General features: G+C 42.5%; 1 protein-coding gene across 2 annotated transcripts; it reads right to left on the bottom strand.

Moving 5' to 3' along the window:
* Positions 1 to 275: 275 nt before the first annotated feature.
* SERTM1 (serine rich and transmembrane domain containing 1) lies at positions 276 to 15,500 on the bottom strand. Of its 2 annotated transcripts, XM_071737765.1 has the most exons (4): positions 15,431 to 15,500; positions 8,565 to 8,662; positions 6,281 to 6,513; positions 276 to 1,456 (listed from the first exon to the last, which is right to left on the bottom strand). In XM_071737765.1, the coding sequence occupies exon 4, from the start codon at positions 1,270 to 1,272 to the stop codon at positions 949 to 951; it is 324 nt and encodes a 107-aa protein (XP_071593866.1). In that variant the 5' UTR covers positions 1,273 to 1,456; positions 6,281 to 6,513; positions 8,565 to 8,662; positions 15,431 to 15,500; the 3' UTR covers positions 276 to 948. The 2 variants fall into 2 exon arrangements, with proteins under 2 accessions (XP_071593866.1, XP_071593859.1); XM_071737758.1 differs by lacking the exon at positions 6,281 to 6,513.
* Between the last annotated feature and the right edge of the window lie 5,916 nt (positions 15,501 to 21,416).

Raw genomic sequence — 21,416 nt, 5'->3', positions numbered from 1 at the left:
AATTTCTGGCCCTGCACATATCAGTAAGAAACAGATCTTGTGCCTAATGGGCAGTTAAAAGAGCTATTTGATCACCAGCTATGGTTGTTGTATGCAGATCTCCTAAAAGAAACTACTGTTTTGTACTGGTATCCATTAACAATAAGCTGATGGATGACTGGAGGATCAGCTGTGTGATATTTGTGAACTAGAAGCAAAATCTGCCCCCTGGAAGAAAAAGTCATTAGGCAAATGAGATGTAATGGGGTTCAAAAATATCTCTCCACATTCAGCACTGAGCATCATTATTGCAGTCGCTTTACTAAGTCAACCAAAGAGATTCAGGAAATGAAACACAGAGACTTTATACAGAATATGTTGGGAGTACAAATAAACAAAAGTAACATTCTTCAAGAAATGGATCTTACTTGTGTTTTATAAACATCAATAAATACTGAAAAAGACAGGAAAATTAAAAAAGAAACAATACCAACAACTTTAAATTGTCCCATGTACTATATTTATGATTAAGCTTATTTTTGACACTTTTGCAATAGGGATTTCATCCATAAGTCTTTAATTAAAAAAAGGAAAAAGAAGAGTAGTCAGCATATTACTGATACAAAACCAGGGAAGGCATCACAACCAGAGCAGAAAAATGACACAACCAGTTAGAACCATATTACAGTTTGGCAGGAATACTCTTAATGAACACTGTGTATGGGTGAGAAAAAGACAGCACCACTATTACAGGCATTAAACAATTATCCATTGTCCAGATTGAAAGGAACATTAATAAAAGGGGAGATGAAGACTAGAAAAGGAAAGAAAGGAAAAAAAACACCACCTAAGGAAACTTAAAAGCCACCTCTTCATTAATAGTCTTCTAAGGCAAATGTTGCATGCACTACCTCCCCAAGACACTAATCACAGCTCTTCCATTCCCCATGTTTTTCCTTTCCTGGAGTTTCATGAAGAAAGGTTTGAGAGAGCAGAGCGCTGGGATGAAATACTACAGACCTCTAAATTAGTGAAAGAGCTTCCACCGTCACTATTATATTCTGGGTAGGAGGAACTGGAAGAAATGATGTTTTTCAGCCTCTGAAGTGCAATGATCAATAATAAAAGGAGAAAAGCCAAGAGACTAAGGAATATAGAAACATAGACATAGACGTTGGATAAACGGCCAGGAGATGAATCCACTGAAGTTGAAAGGGATGTGGGATACAGCTCCAGAAAAGTCCCGTTTTCCATGTTTCCTACAAATCCGGATGAAATGTCGAGTTCTGACATTTTGGGGTTTGTGTTTTTAAAATCTGAACAGATCTTGGATTCAAAGGCAGTTTTAGCAGCATAACAAAGGGTTTATTTTAGGCGACCATTTTCCATCACAATGAAGAGATGACAAGCCAGCCAGTTATCAAATTTATCCTTTACTGCTCAAGCCCAGGACAATGTAGGATTGTATCGTTCAGAACTGCAAAAAAGGAAAAAGAAACAAAACAAAAGCAAGATTAATTTACTAGCATGTAATGTCATTTAATGTGCTCCTGAGACAATCTAATTCTACAGAGTTACAAGCTATTGTTCCTTAGTAGTAAGCTGCAAATCTTTAGCCAACAACTAACCACATACCTGTTTCTCAAAATGGAAGGATTAGGAGAAATCCCACTCATCAATGAATTAACATTGATCCTTCCCCAACATTTGCTGAACTGAGGAATGGCACAATAAAAAACTGTGCTTTATATAGAACAGACATATTGGAATCTTAATTTGTCATGTGGATAAAAGCTGGACAAGGAACAAAAAATCCCTTGCAAGACTTTAGCTCCCTAAGCCCAGAGCAAGGCTGCTCAGCACCATGATGGATGACAAATCCACTACAATTAACCACTTACCCCATACTGCCATGGGCAGAAGTACTCAGAATGAGACAATCTGCCAGACCTGCTTTCTTTCTTCATATTTACAAAGGGAATCAAATGTTTTGAAGACTGAAATGCATCTCCCTCTAACACTGCCATGGAGATATCAATGGCAGATCTGTTTCAGCAAAGTCTTTGCAGCTTCTGACACCTACAAGCAAAACCCTGAGGGAACAGGCAGCCCTGGCAGCTCAGCAAACACAAGGGGACCAGCTACAAGCAGTGACTGCTACCTTTGGAACAGTTTTATCTTTGAAAAAGTTTTGCCTCCAGCCATTTGGTGTTGGAAGCTAGAAGCTCAGGTGCAGGCAAAGGTCAGAGTAGCAGGGGGTGTTCAGGGTATGGTAAGCTGCTTTTATTTAAACTGAAATAGACAGTCCCAAGATGCAGTCTAGAAGTGTAAGAGAAGGCCTGGTGATGGGGAATTGCTTGTAGAAACCTGATGTGCTGTAGCTGAATTTCATGGCATCACCCATTGCATCTGTCTTGATACAGAACAGATAATATAAGGTGCAAATGAGTAGGAAATTAAGTTCATTTTCTGCACATAATAGTGCACGTGCAATGTTTCCTTCCATCCATCCACAGCCAACCCCTCTCTGCAGCTAGAATGGCACTACAGGAAAAGGCTGAGCTTTCCTCCCACTAGATAGACAATACCCATACAGAACAACATTCCCAGCATGGTCCCTGTCATCCTGACCTTGTTTTTGGCCTCATCTCATGGTCCCAGGTCAAAATAATTATCTTTAATTCACAGTTTGAGGCTTTGAGGAAAATCCCACTGATTTTCATGGCAGCAGAAAGAGCAAATACTGTCAGCATCAGCCAGAGAGACAGAATCAGGCCCTTAAAGTAATGTCGTGACAGTCTGGGGTCTCCTTCTCTGTGTGACAACCACCAAAATATCGCTTGAGTTTCCATGAAAGTGTCCAGCATTGTTCTGCCTTGTAATTTTTCTTTCAAACGTGCTACCTCTGCTAACTTAGTAAAGTGCCTCTTCCTTCAAGAAGCTTACACTTACTGACATAAAGTGTGACCACAGAAGCCTCAACCTGAACTGAGGATGCTTAAGGAGGGTCAGGTACTTTTCTGCTGGTGCTGTTTCATCCCTGAAAAGCTCTGGAGACACCCACAGAAATGCTATTAAGTTAGCTTCACAGTCACTGAAGTTATTTGCATAGTTATCCACTCTACTATTGCACTGTAAATTCAGTTTTGGAGGCTATGCTATATGCTGTAAAAATCCCTAAGAGCATGAGTAAACAAGGACTACATTAAGCAGCAGGTAGAATCTAATTTTACATTTTTAATCCCTATTTTATCTTCTATCCCTCAGAACTGCATCTATGATACTACACAAGACAGGTCAAGGGTGTTCTCTGGTCTCAGGTATAACTTGTGTGGCAGACTGCACCAAGCCAGCTAAACTCCCTTTTATCCCCATGGACAGGATGGCCAAATCACTGCTGCTTTTGGAAAAGAATGATAGCCAGTCCTAACCCCAAATATGTCCAGGTGTAGCCAGCCAAAACCCTGCAAGGAGGTGTGCTTGCTAATTCAACAGGAGAGATGATGGTCAGGCCCATGCCCTGACCTGGATTCATTTACTTGTATGTGCACATCCATGTTTTCACAGATAAAAGGTTACACTCCAGATGGTGTTTTATTATTTATTTCATTTATTACTTTATTGCAGAGTTCTTGGTAGTCTTAATCAAGCATCCTGATGGCCTGCAAGATATGAAGGAGCACAAAATTGCACCTGCAAATACCAGATAAAATATTCTTATCCTTGTGCTATTTAATTCATACTAATGCATTAAATATACTAAATCAAAACCATTTTATAACCTTAACAGTATTTAGCCCCACAATAAACAGTATTTATTGTACCTCATGAAATAAGTCGCAACAGAATGAACAACAGGAGATCCTTATGAGATTATACCCCTTTTGAACTGTCTTTAATTTAGTGATCCAAAATTACTAATAGAACAACACGTGTTCATTTCATGTTCTGGAAGCAGTTAAGTCTGTTATAGCTAATTTATCCTTTTTAACAGGTAGGCTTTGATATAAAAGATGTTTATCCTTGATTACTCGTCATAATGAAAAGCAGATCCATTATTAATTGAATTTCTTTTTATTAACTTAAGGAATTCATTCACATAAATTCTTTAACATGGCAGAAGTTAAAAGCCCTTAGATTCTTTGCAAATTTGAAATCTACTGTGTTCTACTTATACTGCTAACAGTTTTGGCCCTGGTACAAGGAAGAACTTTGGCATAGGCCTCTCTTTGAAGTGGAAAATTTATAGTCTTAAAAAGGACTAATAAGAACCTCACCATTAAGCAGAGATGGGAGTGCTTTGCTAGATCACAGCCTTTGCAGGTCTTGCAATGTCAATTAGGCTACTTTTAACAGTGTTTTGTAGTGAGATCTGAGGCACCATAAACTCCAATTCTGGATTACTATGGCTCAGATCCTAGTTGCCTCCCTCACACTGTGTAGTGATGTGACACATGAATGAATCTCACCATAAAATGTAGCTTCAGCTAAAGTGGCTCTTTGGGTAATATTTTAGGAAGAAAAAAATAATCCATGTTGTTTAATTACACATTTAAAATATGGACCTAATGCGTAAGGTCCTACTCAGTCTAAAAGGGTTTTTTCCAACCAACTGTACCCTGTTGGAGTCAAACAGCAAAATCCCTTGGAGTGTGAACATATCTGAGTAGAAATCATAGGAAAAGTACAAAAAGTGTAGGGAAATAAAATGGATCTGATGATGATCCCTGATAGTGTCCCCTGGTGCTGTTCCAGCATTGCAATCCTGCTGGAGAGCAGCCAGGACAGTTCAGCCAGCAACATGGGGCAGGGATGCAAATACTGCTAAGGTCCAGCATGCTAGGACTGTGTCCTAGGACTGCTCAGACCTCTGCCATGCTGCAAATCAGACCTCCCAGCCTTCAAGATGAGGATCTGCAAGCAGTTCTGTTACTGCTTCAGCTCAGCCTCCTGTTCCTCCAGGGAGAAGAAGGTAAGTGGCATATCCATTTGTCTCTAACTCTAATCCTCCCAAAGGAATAACCCCCAATAAAGCCAGACGTCAGCTACACCTTCTTGGTTTCAGAAATGCACAAAACAAATTACCAAACTAAACAGAACAGCATCAAAACATGAAGCCCAAACCTGGTCCAAAAAAATTGATTGCGAATTTAGTCATTGACTTCAAAGTGTAATGGTAAAATTGAAAGTGATCGACTGCAAAAAATCTGTTGTCTTTCCAAGAGCAATAAACCCATCAAGGAACCAAAGTTTTAAAATTCTGTGGTGGTCTCTGCTTTTCTCCCCTCAGCTGTTGGAGAGTTGTTTTGGTTTAAGGCAAAGACTCAATTTAAAGTGCTATAACTTAATGACTGGAGATGGAGAGGAACTCTGACAGAAGGCTTCCTGAATAAACCCCTCCTGAAAACTCCTGAGACAAAAGAACTGGGACCTGTTTGCTGAGGGATTCTGTTGTTGTGGTGTAAGAGTATCACAAATACTTTCTCAGAGGCACCTCTGCAACCCCAGGTCAGGGATTCGTGGCTCCCGGAGTCCAGCCTCACCACTGAAACTCCCAGGTCATACTCTGCCTTTCCAACACCAGCTGGGTTTTCCTGCTCCTGTTACTCCGCTGTGCACACACACACACAGCCCTTCCGCTCTGGTGGGCAAACTGCTTAAATAAATACATATTTCAGTAAAACAACTCCCTGTAACAAATGTTTCCACCTCTACACTCTGCTGCTTTTAGATGTACAAGAGAGCAAACCTTGTTCTGCTACTTCAGTCCCCAAATACTAGGGATGGCACTCAAGGAAAAGCTAGACATGGAGTCATTTAAACATCCTTGCTTTTCAACCAGAACCACTATTTAAGTATTTTGCTCCAGCTCTGCATTGTTCCTCCACTCTTCATGTCCTCAGTACAAATCCCTTTTCCCTGGTGAGGACAGCCACTCTTACTCCAAGGGTGGGGCTGATAGATAATGCAAGCAGGCTCACTTGGAGATTTTCATCTCTTCTTTTATCCCGTAGGCTAAAAGGGAGGTAGGCAAATTGGTGTTAATGAAAAGCAGGGCAGACTGGGTAGGTGAGGGATTAAGGAAGCCATCACTATGGAAGAGGTAAATCCCAGGTACCTTGCACTACCATGCCTGGATAGCCCTGCCTAACCTACTAACTGCTTGCATCTTTGGTGGAACCTTCATAAAACTTATTTTTATCAGAAAGTGGAAATGTGGTCAAGACAAGAGGGCTCATCACTGAGAATATGCCCTGGGTGCCAAATTAATTGTCACATAACAATTTAATCTTCAGTATACCTGAGACAGTAGTAATCTCCCTCCTCAGCCTGAGGTAAGTGTTAAATGAGACTGTGGCCCTTTCCAGGATGGCAGGCAGTAAACAGAAAACTTTTTCAGAGGCCCAGTGTCATAAATCCTTTACCATCCAGTTGCCTGAATTGTATGTCTCTGCATATTTGGATGCAACAACTCTATTTCTCCAGGCTCAGTGAAATATAATTTAATGGAGCATACTCACAGCCACTGAGGCCCTAAAAACAGAGGAAAAGGAATATCAGTCTGGTAGATTAATTTTGTTCAGAGTTTATCAGTCATAGGTAAGCACTTTGTTTTCTTGGTTCTTCCTAACTTTTTATGAGCAGAAGCTCAGAAATACCTCGTCTGTTTCAGAGGCTTCAAGATGTTCAAGCAGAAAGACAAAGTGACATCAAAGAAAATCAGTGTTTTTATGCTACATAAATTAACATTTTTGTCATAATCTCCCACCAACTCTTTCTTTACAGATAGAAGGTGTTCTAAAAAGCCATCACTGTAAACAACTCCTAAAAGAGGAGAGATTAATTTGCCATTACCATAGTGACAACAATGAGGTTCCTCATTCCATCAGACATCAATATGCTATCCATTGTATCTGCCTTCTTTCCTTAAAAACTTAAAACATTTTGGCTGATTTCAGCCCCACGTATATAGAAAGGCAGATGATGAGTACAACAGAAGGATTTCATCTCTACTGTCTTCTTCAAAATAAGAAGATGAGGGTCAAAGAAGCAGACCCCTCCATGAGTGGAATGACTTGCCAATAAAGGATGACTGTCCCCCTGATGGATAGGATCTGGTAGGTAGCAGATCCTAAATGTCCTGAAATTACTGAGCATACAGCTAGGAAAGGGAGATGAGTTGCAAGACAGTACTCTGTCTGTGCAAAAATTTCCTGCTCTGTATGAGGCAGACAGCTCTTTGTTTTGAGTGGTAGAGAGGAGGCAGAGGCTGTTTATTAAAGATGACTCTGATTATCTCTATGAAAGGACTCACAAGTGTGTTCTCTGCTCTCTCTGTCCCTTTTAGAAAGTTAAAGTCAGGAATAAGCAGATAAGGATAGCATCCCCTCACGATCTGAAGCCAGAACTACCTCTCCTTTATTCAGCATCAGGGCAGAAGGAGCATGAGGAGTCCGCAGGTTCCCAGAAAAGTGGGTAGGAGATTGGGTGATGCCAATTCCAGGATGAAATGTCCTCATCCCTAAAGGGCCCAGTCAAGTCCTGAGTTATAACAGTGATCAATCCCAAAAGCTGGAAGCAAGTTTGCACTAGATCTAGAGACTAAGGTTTCTCTTGACCTTTGCTAATCTGCTATATATATATGAAGGTGAGTAAGCTTCTGGTTTAATTCTTTTGTTTTCTCCCATACCCCCTTCATTATCTACTTTCTCTTAGACCATAGGGATGTTCCAGATTACACGTAACACAAAGCATTTGATGTCATTGAAAATATGTTTGCATGCTCATATCAAAGGACTGAATGAACTTTGTATACAAGGAACCTTCAGTCTTGAAGGCAACTTGCTTTAGACTGGAAAGACATAGCAATTCAACATCATGCAACTAAATTAGACAGAAACAGAAAAGAAGGGAGCAACATTCTGTTCCATTGAAAATGTAGAAAGATTAGGTAGGAAAAGCAAAGAATGGCAGCTCACCTGGAGTTTAGAGAAGAATATGATCCTTAATAGTTTTTATTCTTGCATAAAGGCATTTGACAATTGAAAGACCACAAATAAGCAGGATGCTTCTTTTTCCTGTTACAGATGGACCCTTCAGGAGCAGAGAATCCCTTTACCACTCTGCCTGGGAAACAGGATCAGTCACCAGCTGACTCAATAAAAAAGTACACACAAGGAAATGGAAGAACTATTTCCTGCCAAAAGCAAATTCTTCCTTTTAATTTATGATCTAATTTCATTTTTTATTATGATTTAATATGATTTAAATTTATTACTTTTAAAATCTAAGAAGACAAGTGCCCAGATGGCTTCACCACAGGTTAAAATCAAGTTATATTTTATTTGGGGTTTTGTGTAGGTCTGGGAAAAGGCAAGTCTCGGAGTCATAAGGATACTTAGACCAGTTCAGATGGAATCAAATAATTGTATCATTTACATTTCCCATGAATCTGCAGATTACAGAGTTATTCAGATCAACATAAAGCAAAGACATCATGACCTGGGATCAGACCCAGAGCTTGTCAGTGGTACCAGCTCCTTAAGAGTAGAAAAAAACCCAAAGAGAATGAATCAAATACTTACAAGCAGGAAGATATGGGGATGCAAGCCAAACGTCCAATGAGCAAGATGTGGTAGTTATCACGCCCAAATCTAAAAGGTCTGCATGCTGAGAAAAAACCCTATAAAAAAGCAAATCAAAGTTGAAGAGTTTAGTAATAACTAAGCTAATTAAAAAAACAAAACCAAAACTAAACAGGAGGAAAAGTGCTGAATTTTGACTGCTCTCAGTGCCAGACATTTAAAAAGAAAAACTGACTGGAATCTTGGCTTGTGTTTTATCCCTGCTAGCCCATTCTCCAACTGTCCAGTTACAGCATTGAATCCATAAAATAGGAACCATGTCTATCTCTTGATTGCTGCTTTACAACCATGTCTTGATATCACCTTTCTCCTCCTCTTCTGCAGGGTGCTCCAGGAACAACACAATTTGCTGTCCCCTTGCACTGCTGTAAGTACTGGATCCCTGTATCTCCATTCCAGTTCATTTCACATTATCCCCTAAAGATTCCTGCCAGGCATCAGGTCTTCCTGGATTACACATCATTATTTACAAATGCCATTTTCAAAAAGATCCTCCCCTCTGGGAAAGAGAAGATGCTTGCACAATCATTACACATCTCAGAGCTCCATCCTTTCAGCACATTTGGGTTGAACTGCATTAGAGAAGCAGATCTCAGGGGATGAATGTTAATGCACAGTTATGTGTCTTTCATGCCTTTGATCACCAAATCACTTCTCGTTAAAGCCCGTGCAAGTTCAATAAAGAAAATTATCCAGTGGAGTTGTTGAAAGTCAGCATTGCTGAAATCCAAATGTTTTGATAACACTGATTACACTGATGTTCCATCCAAATGGAAACAGACAGCTTCCTGACCCCCCTGTGCAGAAGGAGAGGTGGGAGGCTGCAGGTGAACCCTGGGGAAGCCACCCCAGCACATCCTCTGGATGTGAGACCAGACACCCCATCACCCAGAAGCACAGAGGCTGAGGCAGGCGGTGGTTCTGGGATGGAGATGGGGATGCATCAGCCCCTGTGTATCTTTTCTCTGGGAAATCTGCCTCGTGTAACAAAGACCTCAATCCTGTGCCCCATGGTTTTCTCTGCTTATAGAGAGACCCTTTCACTTCCCTTTGCTTCTCTCAGTGACTCACGCTGCACAAAGAGGCACAAACATCTGCAATACAGAGTTCATCTTCAAACAAAACACATAAATGTTTTTGCTTCTTTTCAGCTCTCCATTGTCTCTGAAGAATCTTCTGAAGTCCCTCTCTTCCCAGATATACAGAGCACTACTCTTGTACATTCAGCCCTTCATTCAATACAGCACCCCAGTCCCTGGGAAGAGGAAGGGAACAGAGCCTACCCAATCTTGAGTTGATTGCACACTCCAGAGCTGCAGTTTAAAACACAATACCTACTCAAGACTCTTTAAATGCATGCAGTCATACCCAAATGGAAAGCCTATTCAGTGAGATGGAGAGGTCTGAGCTTTTAATTACCTTTGAAGAACACAGAAATATTTGGACAGAGCATCAAGAAACTTATCTACAGGAGACCTCCTGGCACACACAGTAGCATCCCACGATCCTTCATCCTTTTCTGCAGCAGTCTAATGCCCTTTGCAGATATTTTCAGTCTCAGCAGCCCACAGCCAAGGCCTGTTCTGACAATGTTCTGGGACAGCAGGATTTGGCCCAAACATTGTATTCACTCCCATCACCACGAAGATACACAGGGAGCAGGGACCTATCTGTACACTGCATCTCTTGGTATGCAAATGGGGGAGAGGAGTCTCACTGCTCTACATCTGGGACCTCAGGAGGGAAAGAGTTCCCCATGGTACTGCTTCCTGTGGACGCATGAGTCTGAATCCTACCCAAGGGACACACAGACACCAGGGAAAGCAGTCCCCTTCTGGTGCTAGTTTGCTAAAATTATTTATTTTCCACTTTTGTTGAACATCTTCTGTGAAAAATTACAAGTTGCTAAAAACCCTCAATAAACCTCAAAACCCCACTCTTCTTTGACCACAGTGATAGGTCATATTTGATTTCTCAGTGTCCATTCACAGCTTTATTCACACCCTGAATAACTTTTGTTCTGTTGGCCACTTTGAGACAATTTCAACCCCAGGCAGAAACCTCAAAGATAGAAAGGCTCCTAAAGTTTAACGATGGCAGATGATGGGGAAGAAGAGACACAAAGGTTCACGCAGCCATTTGGTTTCCCCTGATAGCTTTAGGTCTCAGGAACTGACTTTTACAGTCAAACACAGACACTGAGTTGTCACTGCCAAAGTAACAGAGCTCAGGTGGCTGTGGGAGGCAGCAGGCTGGAAGGAGGTGCTGGGCAACGTTAACTGGGGAAGAAGGAATGGATGGTTATCTGGATTCCTTAATTTCTGCATTTTGTTAAGTGATTTCTTGTTTGACTTCTTGCAACCCCAAATGCAACAGTTATTTTAACAGAGAATTAGGGTGGGAAGCCTGCTTAATTAGGTATGTACTTTTTCACAGGGCAAAAAGGAAAACAATGTAAAAATAGTTTCAAAAATTCAGTTAAATCCCATTTCCCTCAACAGACAAGAACAACGAAAGTATTCAGCTGCTTCTGTCTTTCCATCTCCTTTCATGGTTGAGTCATCCCATCCCTGTTACCCCTTACTGTCAGCAGCTCTGTGGAGCACCCCCCCCCCATGATAAGCTCCCCAGGAGATGCCACCCAGCATGTGTGGGGTGGTGATGATACAATTAATCTCAGAACTAAGAAAAGTTAATTAATCTTTGCTATCTTGTTCCTGATGACACAGACTCCCCATGCCTGCCTTTTGTATCTGACACAAGCAAACTAACACTCTGCTCCATGCTTGGGTGAAATGAACACTGCAGCAGAGGGCTGTGCACTTTGGTCACCTTTCCTGAAGCCACATGAACCTGCCATGGGTTCTCCAGCTTCTCCTCCTTGTCCTTTACCCAGAAAAAAACCTAGCGGATGAAATATCAAGCCCCGGGGGCAAGTAGTCTCTGTTTCAAAGAGTTTGCTTTCATTCTTCATCACACTTATCTTTGAAGCTAACAAATTGCAGGGCTCAGACCTTCAGGTTCAGCATCTCTCCAGATAAAGGGGGAAAAACCCTCGGTTACACCAGGCACAGTCCCCTTCACCTACCAGGAATACAGCTGTAAATGTTGATAAATCTGGAAGTGAATGGATTTCAGGTCTCCACTGCCCCCTCCAGTGTTGTGGCACAGCATCCAGCCCCATGCCAGAGGAGGTGGCTGCACACATGAGCATCTCCTCCATCTCTCATGCTCCACAGGGATGCGTCCACCCCCCCCTGGGCACATCATGCCAACAGCTCTCAGGGGTCCTCCCTGCAAGGGGCTCTGACGAACAGTGTGATCCTTAACTTTGATAGTAAAGTAAGTTATTAGTCCTTAACCTATGAAGATGTGGCCCAATAAGTGGAGTCCAGAGTAATAGGGAAACCATTTCCTATGCTAGAATTCCGCTGACATGCTGGCTTCAATATATTTTGTATAAACAAAGTATATGGTCCATATCAAGCCCTAAAATATCAAGAAGATTTCATTTTAATCTCCTTAGAAATCCTGGCACAATATAAAGCTAGGACCGAAATTTGTCTGGTTTATTCAGTCAAAACATCTGTTAATGCATCTATTTGTTTGGGAATTTTTTTCTTCCCCAAAAAAGCAGATTCACTACCAACTACATACCGTGAACTCAAACATCCAGGGAATTTTCAGCACAGATGTGCTATCACATTAACTCTGCATGGTATAACCCTGCTTCCCAACTTTGATGCCTCAAGCAGATGGCTTTTTCCTTCAGTTCTCTATTTCCCCTCTACAGTGTAACAGAAAAGATCTCCATCTTCACGCCATTCCTCATTTTACCAACGCAGGCTGCATGACCTCCCTTGACAAAGAGACTGTGGCATTATCATATCTGTATTTGTGTGCATGGTATTTACATATTGTCATTGTTTGCTAAACAGTCTGCAGTAACTTAGGCAAAGCTACAACGCTACTGCAAAGGGAATTGCAGTTAACCATGCTGTGATGTGTAAGCATAAGGGGGCAGGGTTGCACTTGAAATGCCAAAAAGAGCAAGTTAGGATAACAGAGACCACAGATCTTCCCCTGGTGCCAGATAAAGTGATCTGCCCGATGTGGTTGCCTCTCAGGTGTCCTAGCTTTAGTGGATGCTGTTATGTTCAAATCCTGAGCCAGACTAATTGCTGTGACAGGGATGTGTCAGCACAAGTGGGGGCTTGTCTCAGCCATCTCATCTCAGGCAGCCACTGAAGGCATCACAGCAAAAGCAAATATGCTGGGAAATATCAAGGAAATTAATGAAATGTTGGACAAGGTGCCTATACGAAGCTACAAGTAAACACAAGGGAAGCTCAGGGAAGTACAGTGGTGATAGCTTGAGGGAGACAGCTGCTGGGATCAGGGGCTGGTTAAAGCCCTGGGGGTATGTCTGGGTAAAGCAGGACAGGTGGTACATCATGTGCAAGGAGACTATCGAGGACACTTGAAAGTGAAGCCTGCACCTGACATGCCTGATGCAGGGGACAAAGGGGAGCAGCTGAAGAGCTGACAAGGAGGGGAGATGCAGCCGAAGGGGCAGGCTGAGGGGGTTTCTGCAGCAGTGCTGTGGATCAGCAGTGCTGTAACAGGATTTCCTCTGAGCACGCCAGGAAAAGGAGGTAACCGCAGGCATGAAGACATAAGGGGAGGATTGCTTGCAAGAGAGTGCAGGAGGTAGAGGTGAAAATGCCTTGACTTTTTAGTATTTATATTCAAAGTCTCAAACCTATCAGACACACCAGATTTTACAGTAACTTCCGATTGTACTCTATGGTTGAGCAAATTCCTCTTCTGCTTCTGCATAGATGGGGCACCAGCAAGAAAACTGCACTGCTCCCTTTGATGGGGAATTTACAGAACACCATTTATAAATTGCACTGCAACAGTAAGACCCAGTTATGAACCACAACATTTGGCAGACACAAGCTATCCCAGTCAGCCTTTTACCTCTGAAAAGGCTAACAAAATGCAAACAGCAATGCCTTCCTAAGCCAAATATAGACATACACTCACCTGCTCAGTACTAGAGTAGACTTGGGATGCTGAAATAGCCTGCGACCCCTTTCCCAACAGTTCAAATTCCTATAGTATTTTTCCTGTTGACAGGGATGCACACAGGATAAAGCAAGTAGCAGCTTGCAGGCAGGGCAAGCCTGCACACCAGAGCAGAGGGAAGGCCAGGGAAACATGAGGAAGATGGGGATGACATGCCTGCCTCTTCTTCCTCCTACCTTGGGTGATATGGATGACCCAGGCTGAGGAAGAGGTGGGGAAAGAAGGCAGCCAGAATCCAGCTACAACCAGCAGCAAACATCCCTAAAGGGTACTAAGCCCTTCTAGACATGAGAGCAGAGAGCTGGAGGGTTGTGGTTTCAGGGTGCCTTTCAGTCTGCTCAGGCACAGAAAAGTCAGAGCTGGGTCAAAATGCCTGTAAAAAGCAAAACTGTAAGGAAATAGACATTTGTGTTTCAATTGGATCCCTTATCAGAATAAAACTACTAGCACTATGTACAACCTATATGACACAGATTTTGTAGGTTTCTTTTATTCAGCTTTGTCCCATTCTCCTATAACCACCTGAGAATTAAATTTAATAATACTCTGTACGCATTCCTAATTTTCTTTGTTTATATAAATGTTCAGCAATGTGGCAAATGCTCAGCCCTTTACCACTATTTTCACAATCTCCCTCGAACTTCTGTTTAGCATTTGCAAGGGTAGGAAGAGTTTGCTTCACTTGCTTTCTGTCCTGAGCTTCATAACCTCTACTGAGGTGATACTGTAACAGGCTGCATCTTTTAGCGACACACTACGTATTTGGAAAAGGCACATTTTTGTGCATCTGTCCTGTTCTTCTCTTTCCACGTTGTGCTGTCTAAGCTCAGCTCTTCTCCCAGTACACCAGATTGGCGCTTTAAAAATTTATTTGCAGAAGGAGCAATTCTTTACTGTCTTATTCCTGCAAACAATGCTGAAAGAGCACAAGGGGGCTAATCTTATACCCACAAGAGCCAAAAATGTGATGGAATAGTAATGAACCAGCATTCTGCACTATGAAATTCCCAATCCGTAGCACCATGCAGACGGGAAAACCAGCCCGTGCCTCCCTTCTCTCGCCATCCCTACTCCCAGAACCAGCGCAGCCCCAGGCGTTCTCCCCACGCTCCCCCAGTGCCCTCCCCTCTCTGCCTACAGCAAAAGCAATTTTACCAAAACGAAGAAGTGTTCCTTCAGTTCAAACACTTTGACAGCCCGACGAGTCATTAAGGCAAAAATACGTTATTTTCCCCTTCCAAAAAACCCCCCAACCCCAAAACAAAACAAAGCACAGTTTGGGAACAAATCAAATAGAGACCTAATGCATTCCTTGGTTAAACGCATGTGAAAGCCAAATGCCCTTGATTACGGCACACGAAAGAAAAAAGCATTCTGCAGACCCTCCGGGGGCAGTAGCCGGTGAAGCACGGAGGGCAGAAACCGCTCCTTGTGCCCGGGTGGCTCCCAAATCCCCGCTCCAGCCCCGGGAAGCACCGGGCGGGCAGAGGACGCGGCGCTGGGCGCTGCGGAGAGCGGAGCAACAGTTCCCGGAGTGCGGATCAACCTCCAACCGCGTGGAAAGAGCACCGGGATTTAGGCAGGGGGCGAGAGAGAAACCACCCCGAAGTGCCGACATCCCTTTAAAAAGGAGAAACAGCCGGACCTCGACGAAATACTCTGTGGCACCCTCCCGCCCGCCCGCAGTCGACACCCCCCGCACCCCCATCGCTCACCGCGCTCGGCTCCGGCTGCAGCTCTGGATTCGGCTACAGCTCGGGCTCCGGCTGCTCTTTGCCCGAATCCCAGATCCCCGCTCCCGTCCCGCACGGCCGGCGACAAAGCACCGCCCCCCGCCCGCCCCTAGCCCGGCCCCCAGCCCCGCTCGGGCCCGAGCGAAGGGGCAGAGGTTCCCCCCGCCCCCGGGGCTGGGGGGCGGGAGGGGTGTGGGGGGCACATCGACACCGACAACTGGTTCTTACTACCCCATTGCCTTAATCCTCGCCCCCCACCTTCCTTTCTCCCGGCTCCCGACGCTGAGCCTTTCCCCGAGCATCCCCTGGGAAATGCTGGCTGGGATGGTAGGTCCACAAGCAAGAGATGCTCGGCCCGGAGGAGGAGTGGGGCTGGGAAAGCAGGATCCCTGCCGGGGCTTGGAAACTTGCAGGTGTCTTTTGGAAAACTCTTCTGAGTTTTCAGGAAAGCTGCTGAGGCCCTCAAAGATACTTTGACGTCATTTATACGGGAGTGAGTTCATAAATCATGCCAAGACCAGCTGAGATAATGCTTTTAAATTAGCATAAATGAGAACAAAATCTGGCTTCACTGGTTCGTTTAGGGAGTGACTTACCTACACATATCATAATACCCTGGAATCTAATACTGGGAAAATGCTGTCTGGGACACATTTCCTTCTGTGAACATGGTGGAAGGCAAAGCTCAGCTGGCTTCTGGTGCACTTGTCGCATCCACTCTAATTTTTTTTTGGCCAAATGACTTTTCTCTGGGTTGTAAATCAGTGATGATCACTGTGAGGAGCAGATGGGGAGTTTAATGCACCCTCTGCAGCTTGGTCTTGTGTCTGGCTAATGTCCACGTGCAGTTCTGAAAAGGATGTTGGAAAAGGTTGTTCTTCATTTTCAATTGCTCTTTGGGAGCTGCGCAGTTCATAATGTGCTGCGGAGGCACTGCTGTGAGATGTGCTTGCTTTGATATAGTCTGTACAGTTTCAGCAGAAGGGTAACTTTGGATGTCATGAAACAAAATCAGTTTTCCAGGAACAAGACGTATGAAAAAAGTAAACAAACCACACATTTTTAAGGGAAATTTGTTCCCAGAGATTGAAGCAAATTTCTCCTTGACAGTAACCTTTGAATTCAGAAGCGTACAAAAGAAATGGCTTTCAAGTGTCAAAATTACACTTTCCATATTTTACCTCTGGAAAAGAAAGTTGTGTTCTTGTCATTTTGGTGTTTTTTGGGTTTTTTTTCTTTTCTATGTTTTCTTTGTTTTTTTCATTTTTGTTTTAGTTTGTTTTGTTTGGTTTTTTTGCTTTGTTTAATTTTTAAGGTTTGGTTTCTTGGGGAGGAAAGAAATGTACATAGCATATCAACTCAAAAAGAACAGAGTACCAGTCAGCACTGTGATATCCCTAATCTGCAAGCAGACCACTGGCTCAATTCAACTTGCAGCATCTGCAGAAAAGGGCACATTTGACAGTGGACTTGCTGATTACATGAGCTATTTTGGCAATAACACACAAAGCCTGTTGAAACTGTAAGGAAAGAAATATTGTAAATACCTACTACACTATTGTCAATGATTAGATCAGAAGTGAAGAATCTTGCTGAAACCATTTAAAAATACTGAGAAACTGCTATATCCTTTCTTATTTGTATGCTCAGATCAGAGGCTCTTTGGTACAAGCCCTGTGTCTTGGATATCTCTGGATGTAAACAGAGACAGGTGATGGATTAAAATTCTCAACACTGATTTTGTCATATAGTTAGAACCCCATGTACAAAATGCTATGGAGACAGGAGAAGCAAAAGCAGTAAAGCAAAATGTTTGAATCTTGAAAAAAAGAAAGAATCCAAGAGAAATGTTTCTCTCATAGCTCAGTTATTCCAGCAGTGGAATTGCAAGATAGGACAGACAGCAAGAATTTCTCCCTGAGGTCAGGCAGGAGGAAGAAGAGAAGGAAAGGAAAATGCAACAGAACTGAAGTGGCTGCTAAGCCAGGCATGCAGTTGCTAGCACTGGCCAAAAATCTCAGGTGCTTTATAAAGAAAACCAGTTACGATCCCTTGGATTTTTCTCATTTTAGTGGATTTTAATTCATAGCCTAATCCACTGAGGAATGAGTAAATTCCTAAGTGCTTCCTACTGACAAATGTGCTTACCCCCCAGCATCAGCCTCAGTCAGTATTAATCTTTTGGCTCCAGGAGAAGCTCAGCAGTCAGCTCCAGATCTAGGCAGTGTGTCTCACAGTCTCAACTCTTGTAATGTGGGCTAGGTCATATCATCCTAGCTTGTACAGCTACAAAAAGATATCAGTCCTTTGGCAAAGTGTGGAAATTAATTTTTGCAGCTGTGCTGCTTTTTCACTCTTTCCCTGAGTAAAGCACTTCTCGAATGGGGAGGTGAACAGCTCTGCTAGAAGAGGATACACATTGTTCATGGGAGGAGAACAGGGTAGAAAAGCTTTTGTACTTCTCGGAGGTCACTGATATTTCCTGATGGTTTTTTAGCTTGGGTTACATCACTGATGTCCTGCTGCTCTCCGTGGCTTCTTCATTTGGTGTGAGCTGCTCAGTGACGTGGGCTAAAGCAGCACCAGAGGGGTTGTCAGCAAGATCGTGCCTCTCACAGCCAACTCTGGTGGCTGCGTCAGGACCTCATGCAGGGGCCGTGGTAGTGGGAAAGGCTGCAGCTCTACAGTAATTAAGTCACTCTTTTATTGCTCTCCCTCCTTCTCCCTTTCTGGGCAAACAGCACAGTATGAGCTGGCCCTTCCTCAGGAGAGTGTGTTTCATGCAAAATGCATCTCAGAATGTTTTGCAAAGATAAAATGTTCCGCTAGAGCAATAAACAGAAAGAGCAGCAGGAAGACAGAATAGATCTTTCTGGAGATGGTTTGAAAAAAAGGATGAAGGAACAGCAAAAGAGAAAAATGCATGAAGTCTTCAGATCTTGAGAACACAAAGAAGTCTTTATAAAGCCACTTTATTATTTTTTTTCTTTATGCAGTCCTGCCCAGGTAGATGACCAGAGTGGCAGGTTGTAGGTGTGGAGAATTCTCAGGATAGTTATGGTTAACTGATGTTGAAACCTGGAAAGGGCACATAGGGGTGACAATGCTTGGCCAATGCTTGGTTTGGTTGGGCCTCTAGAGCACAGTGCTCCTCCTGCTGCTCCTAGGCTGTCTATGAGACAGCAGAGCTTTAGTGTGCCTTAGAATACAGAAAACCATTGGAAAACACATATTATTATTATTATTATTACTATTATTACTGCTTCGATCATTCTTGGTAGAATTCCCTTTACCTGCTCAGAGGCTGTGGGTGGTGGAGTAAGCAAGCAGCTTCTTGATGCCCCTGTTCTGCTGGAAAGTCTGCCCGCAGAGTTGCTATCTTGACTTCAAATGTGTGTAGGGGATGCTGTCCACTGGGTTTCACTACATCTTTTCTGCTTTAGTATTCCTTCCAGCTGTACCACAGCTTGAGGAACTTTGACAGAAGAAACTGATAGAATCCCAGCCTACTGTGGGCTTCTATGATGTGAAAGACAGAAGTTTTTTTTCTGTTGTTATAAAATCAATCAACAAAGAAGAGTTTTACCCAAATGTCTCCTTTTATCTTCACGGTTAGAATTTGTAGCTGGTTCTTTTTGTCCTCACTCAGACAATATAATTTATATATTATAGTGTACGGTTGGGTGCAGCTCACCCAAATTATGAATCAAACAGAGACAAATTTTAAGGCACTGCAGATGAGTCTTTCTGAAATGCTTAAATATACTTTGCTGTCCATGGAAAGTGGCAGGTGACTGTGCTGTGAAAACCTTCAGAGGGTGTTCTTATTCATCTAAGTTTGAGCACATGAGTGAGATATACATGACCTTTTCTGATGGCCTTAAATCCATTTATTTTTCTTGAGTCTAGAGAACTTAGGGACTACTTCAGAAAGGACTGCTCTTTTATACTTCTAAAATATAGGCACACAACAGTTGTATGAACTAAATCCTACCCTAGAAAACAAGATCCTTATCTGTCCAGGTGAGATCTTCCCTTTGAGTAGCTGCATGTAGGTCTACTAAGATCCAGGATAAAAATAGAACCCTCTACTATTTGGACAGATAGTTCTTTCCCCCAAAATGCTGGCTTTCACCTCATTCTTCACTGGGCTCCCAGGGAGAAGCAGTGAGTAGCAACACCTCCTTGAACGTACCACATTGTCTTAGCACCTTGGTTTGTACTCAGATGGTAACTCTGACTTCAGCACATATTTTGACTTTTACTTTCTTGTGAATGCAGTGGCTGAAAGCTAATGAGTTTGCAGGGTAATGTTTTCCAATACTGAAAAGGCTTCTGCACTGCAATTTACATAAACATTACTGTTTAATAGTGGCCAACGCTGTAAATAGGAAAAGTCTTTAAAGACTTATTGAGCCAATATTTAGCTTCTAATTCCTCCATCACATAAAAGCTACTTGTTAATGGAAGGACCAGCTAAATGATTTCTAAAACTCAATTCAGCCTATTGTCAGATGTTTTTAAAATAGTGTCAGACCACTATTAGACCTAGAATTCTCCAGGTACCTCTAGTCTTTTTAATTACCTATAGTCATTAGTAAGAGTAGTCACTACAAAGTTCAGTCATCGCCTCTGTGCTTCCTACTAATCCACTTAGGAACTTTGCTATCAAGCAACCACAGGAGAGGTTATCTTTAATGAGAGCCCTATGGAATAACAGGCTATGCATTTCCCTAAATGTCACTTGTATAATATTAATATATTCATATGCTAATGAAAGGAAAAGCACCTCATGAACTGCCTGTCTGTGATATGAGATGCTGGAATGTATCAGCTCTGTTAATAGTTAACATTTATCATAGAATCTTTTTGATGTTTGTAAGTCAGCTCTTTGTTTAGGACATATCAGCAGTGAGGTACATTAAGTACACAGATAATGTCCAAGGTTAGCTGATGATGTCTGCTTATGTTATGTCCAGGGACTGCTGCTGCTTCTGGGAATAAGGGTGAATGAATAGTCAGCAGCAAATCTGGTAATACAGAGCCAGATGAGAAAGCTGCACCTGTTGTTAAAGACAATGAAATCCGTATGTGCCTTATGATAAATAAATAGTTCTGCAAGTACTGGAACTGAAAAAAACCTTCTGTTCTTAGATAATGGTGTCTTGTGACTAATGACTTGTGGTCTTTAACAAAGATGCAAGCTCCACTTTAAGTATCACTAGGAAGATTGTTCCAAGGTGGTATGTGTGTGTCTGTGCCTGCATATATGTGTGTTTTTGTGATACCTAATAGCACCTTTCTTTCTATGAGGAGGACCTATGCTACTTCTATCCCTGAGTTCACATGGTCTAGTTCCTATGTTCCAGTGAAGTGATTTTTAGTTTACATAAACATGGGTAAAATCAAATTAAAGCCATAAATTTTGACATCTTGGGCTTGATTCAGCTGCTCACAGAGAGCCATCCATGACATTTCTGGTGTCGTAGGGCATATATTTTATAATATATATATAATTAATGAAAAAACATTATTCTCTGTAACAGTGGTAGATTTCCAGATCAGAACTTTTCCTCTTATAATGCACATTCAAAGTGCCATTTGAGGCACAATTTTATATTGGGTCTTTTGACAGACAAACTCTTGGTTGCTGTTGTACCTGTGTCAGACAATCCACTTACAAATACTTGATATACCTGAGGCAGAGCTACCCTGGTATCCTTACCTGTGCTGTCTTAATGTTGGTGTCATTTTCAGAAGAGAGGCATATAGCTGCTAGCTAATCAAAATGCTACAAATCTGATGCCCATGTACTCTACAAACACTTAATACCATCCTGTCAGAACAGAAGTGCTTTAAAGTGAGTACAGATATGGTCTAAGCTGATTTTAAAGCCCAATTATACTGCCGGAGCACTCCAAAGTGGCCTAAGCATAAATTAAAACCAGGACCTCATCACAAAGATAAA

Source organism: Heliangelus exortis, chromosome 1, assembly GCF_036169615.1.
Source record: "Heliangelus exortis chromosome 1, bHelExo1.hap1, whole genome shotgun sequence".
In the NCBI taxonomy this organism is placed as follows: domain Eukaryota; kingdom Metazoa; phylum Chordata; class Aves; order Apodiformes; family Trochilidae; genus Heliangelus; species Heliangelus exortis.
Note: the sequence above shows the minus strand (reverse complement) of the source record. Positions and strands in the feature narration are given on the sequence as shown.

Bases quoted from the DNA above. Each gene is read 5' to 3' on its own strand.
- SERTM1 (XM_071737765.1), bottom strand. From the start codon at position 1,272: ATGTCAGAACTCGACATTTCATCCGGATTTGTAGGAAACATGGAAAAC.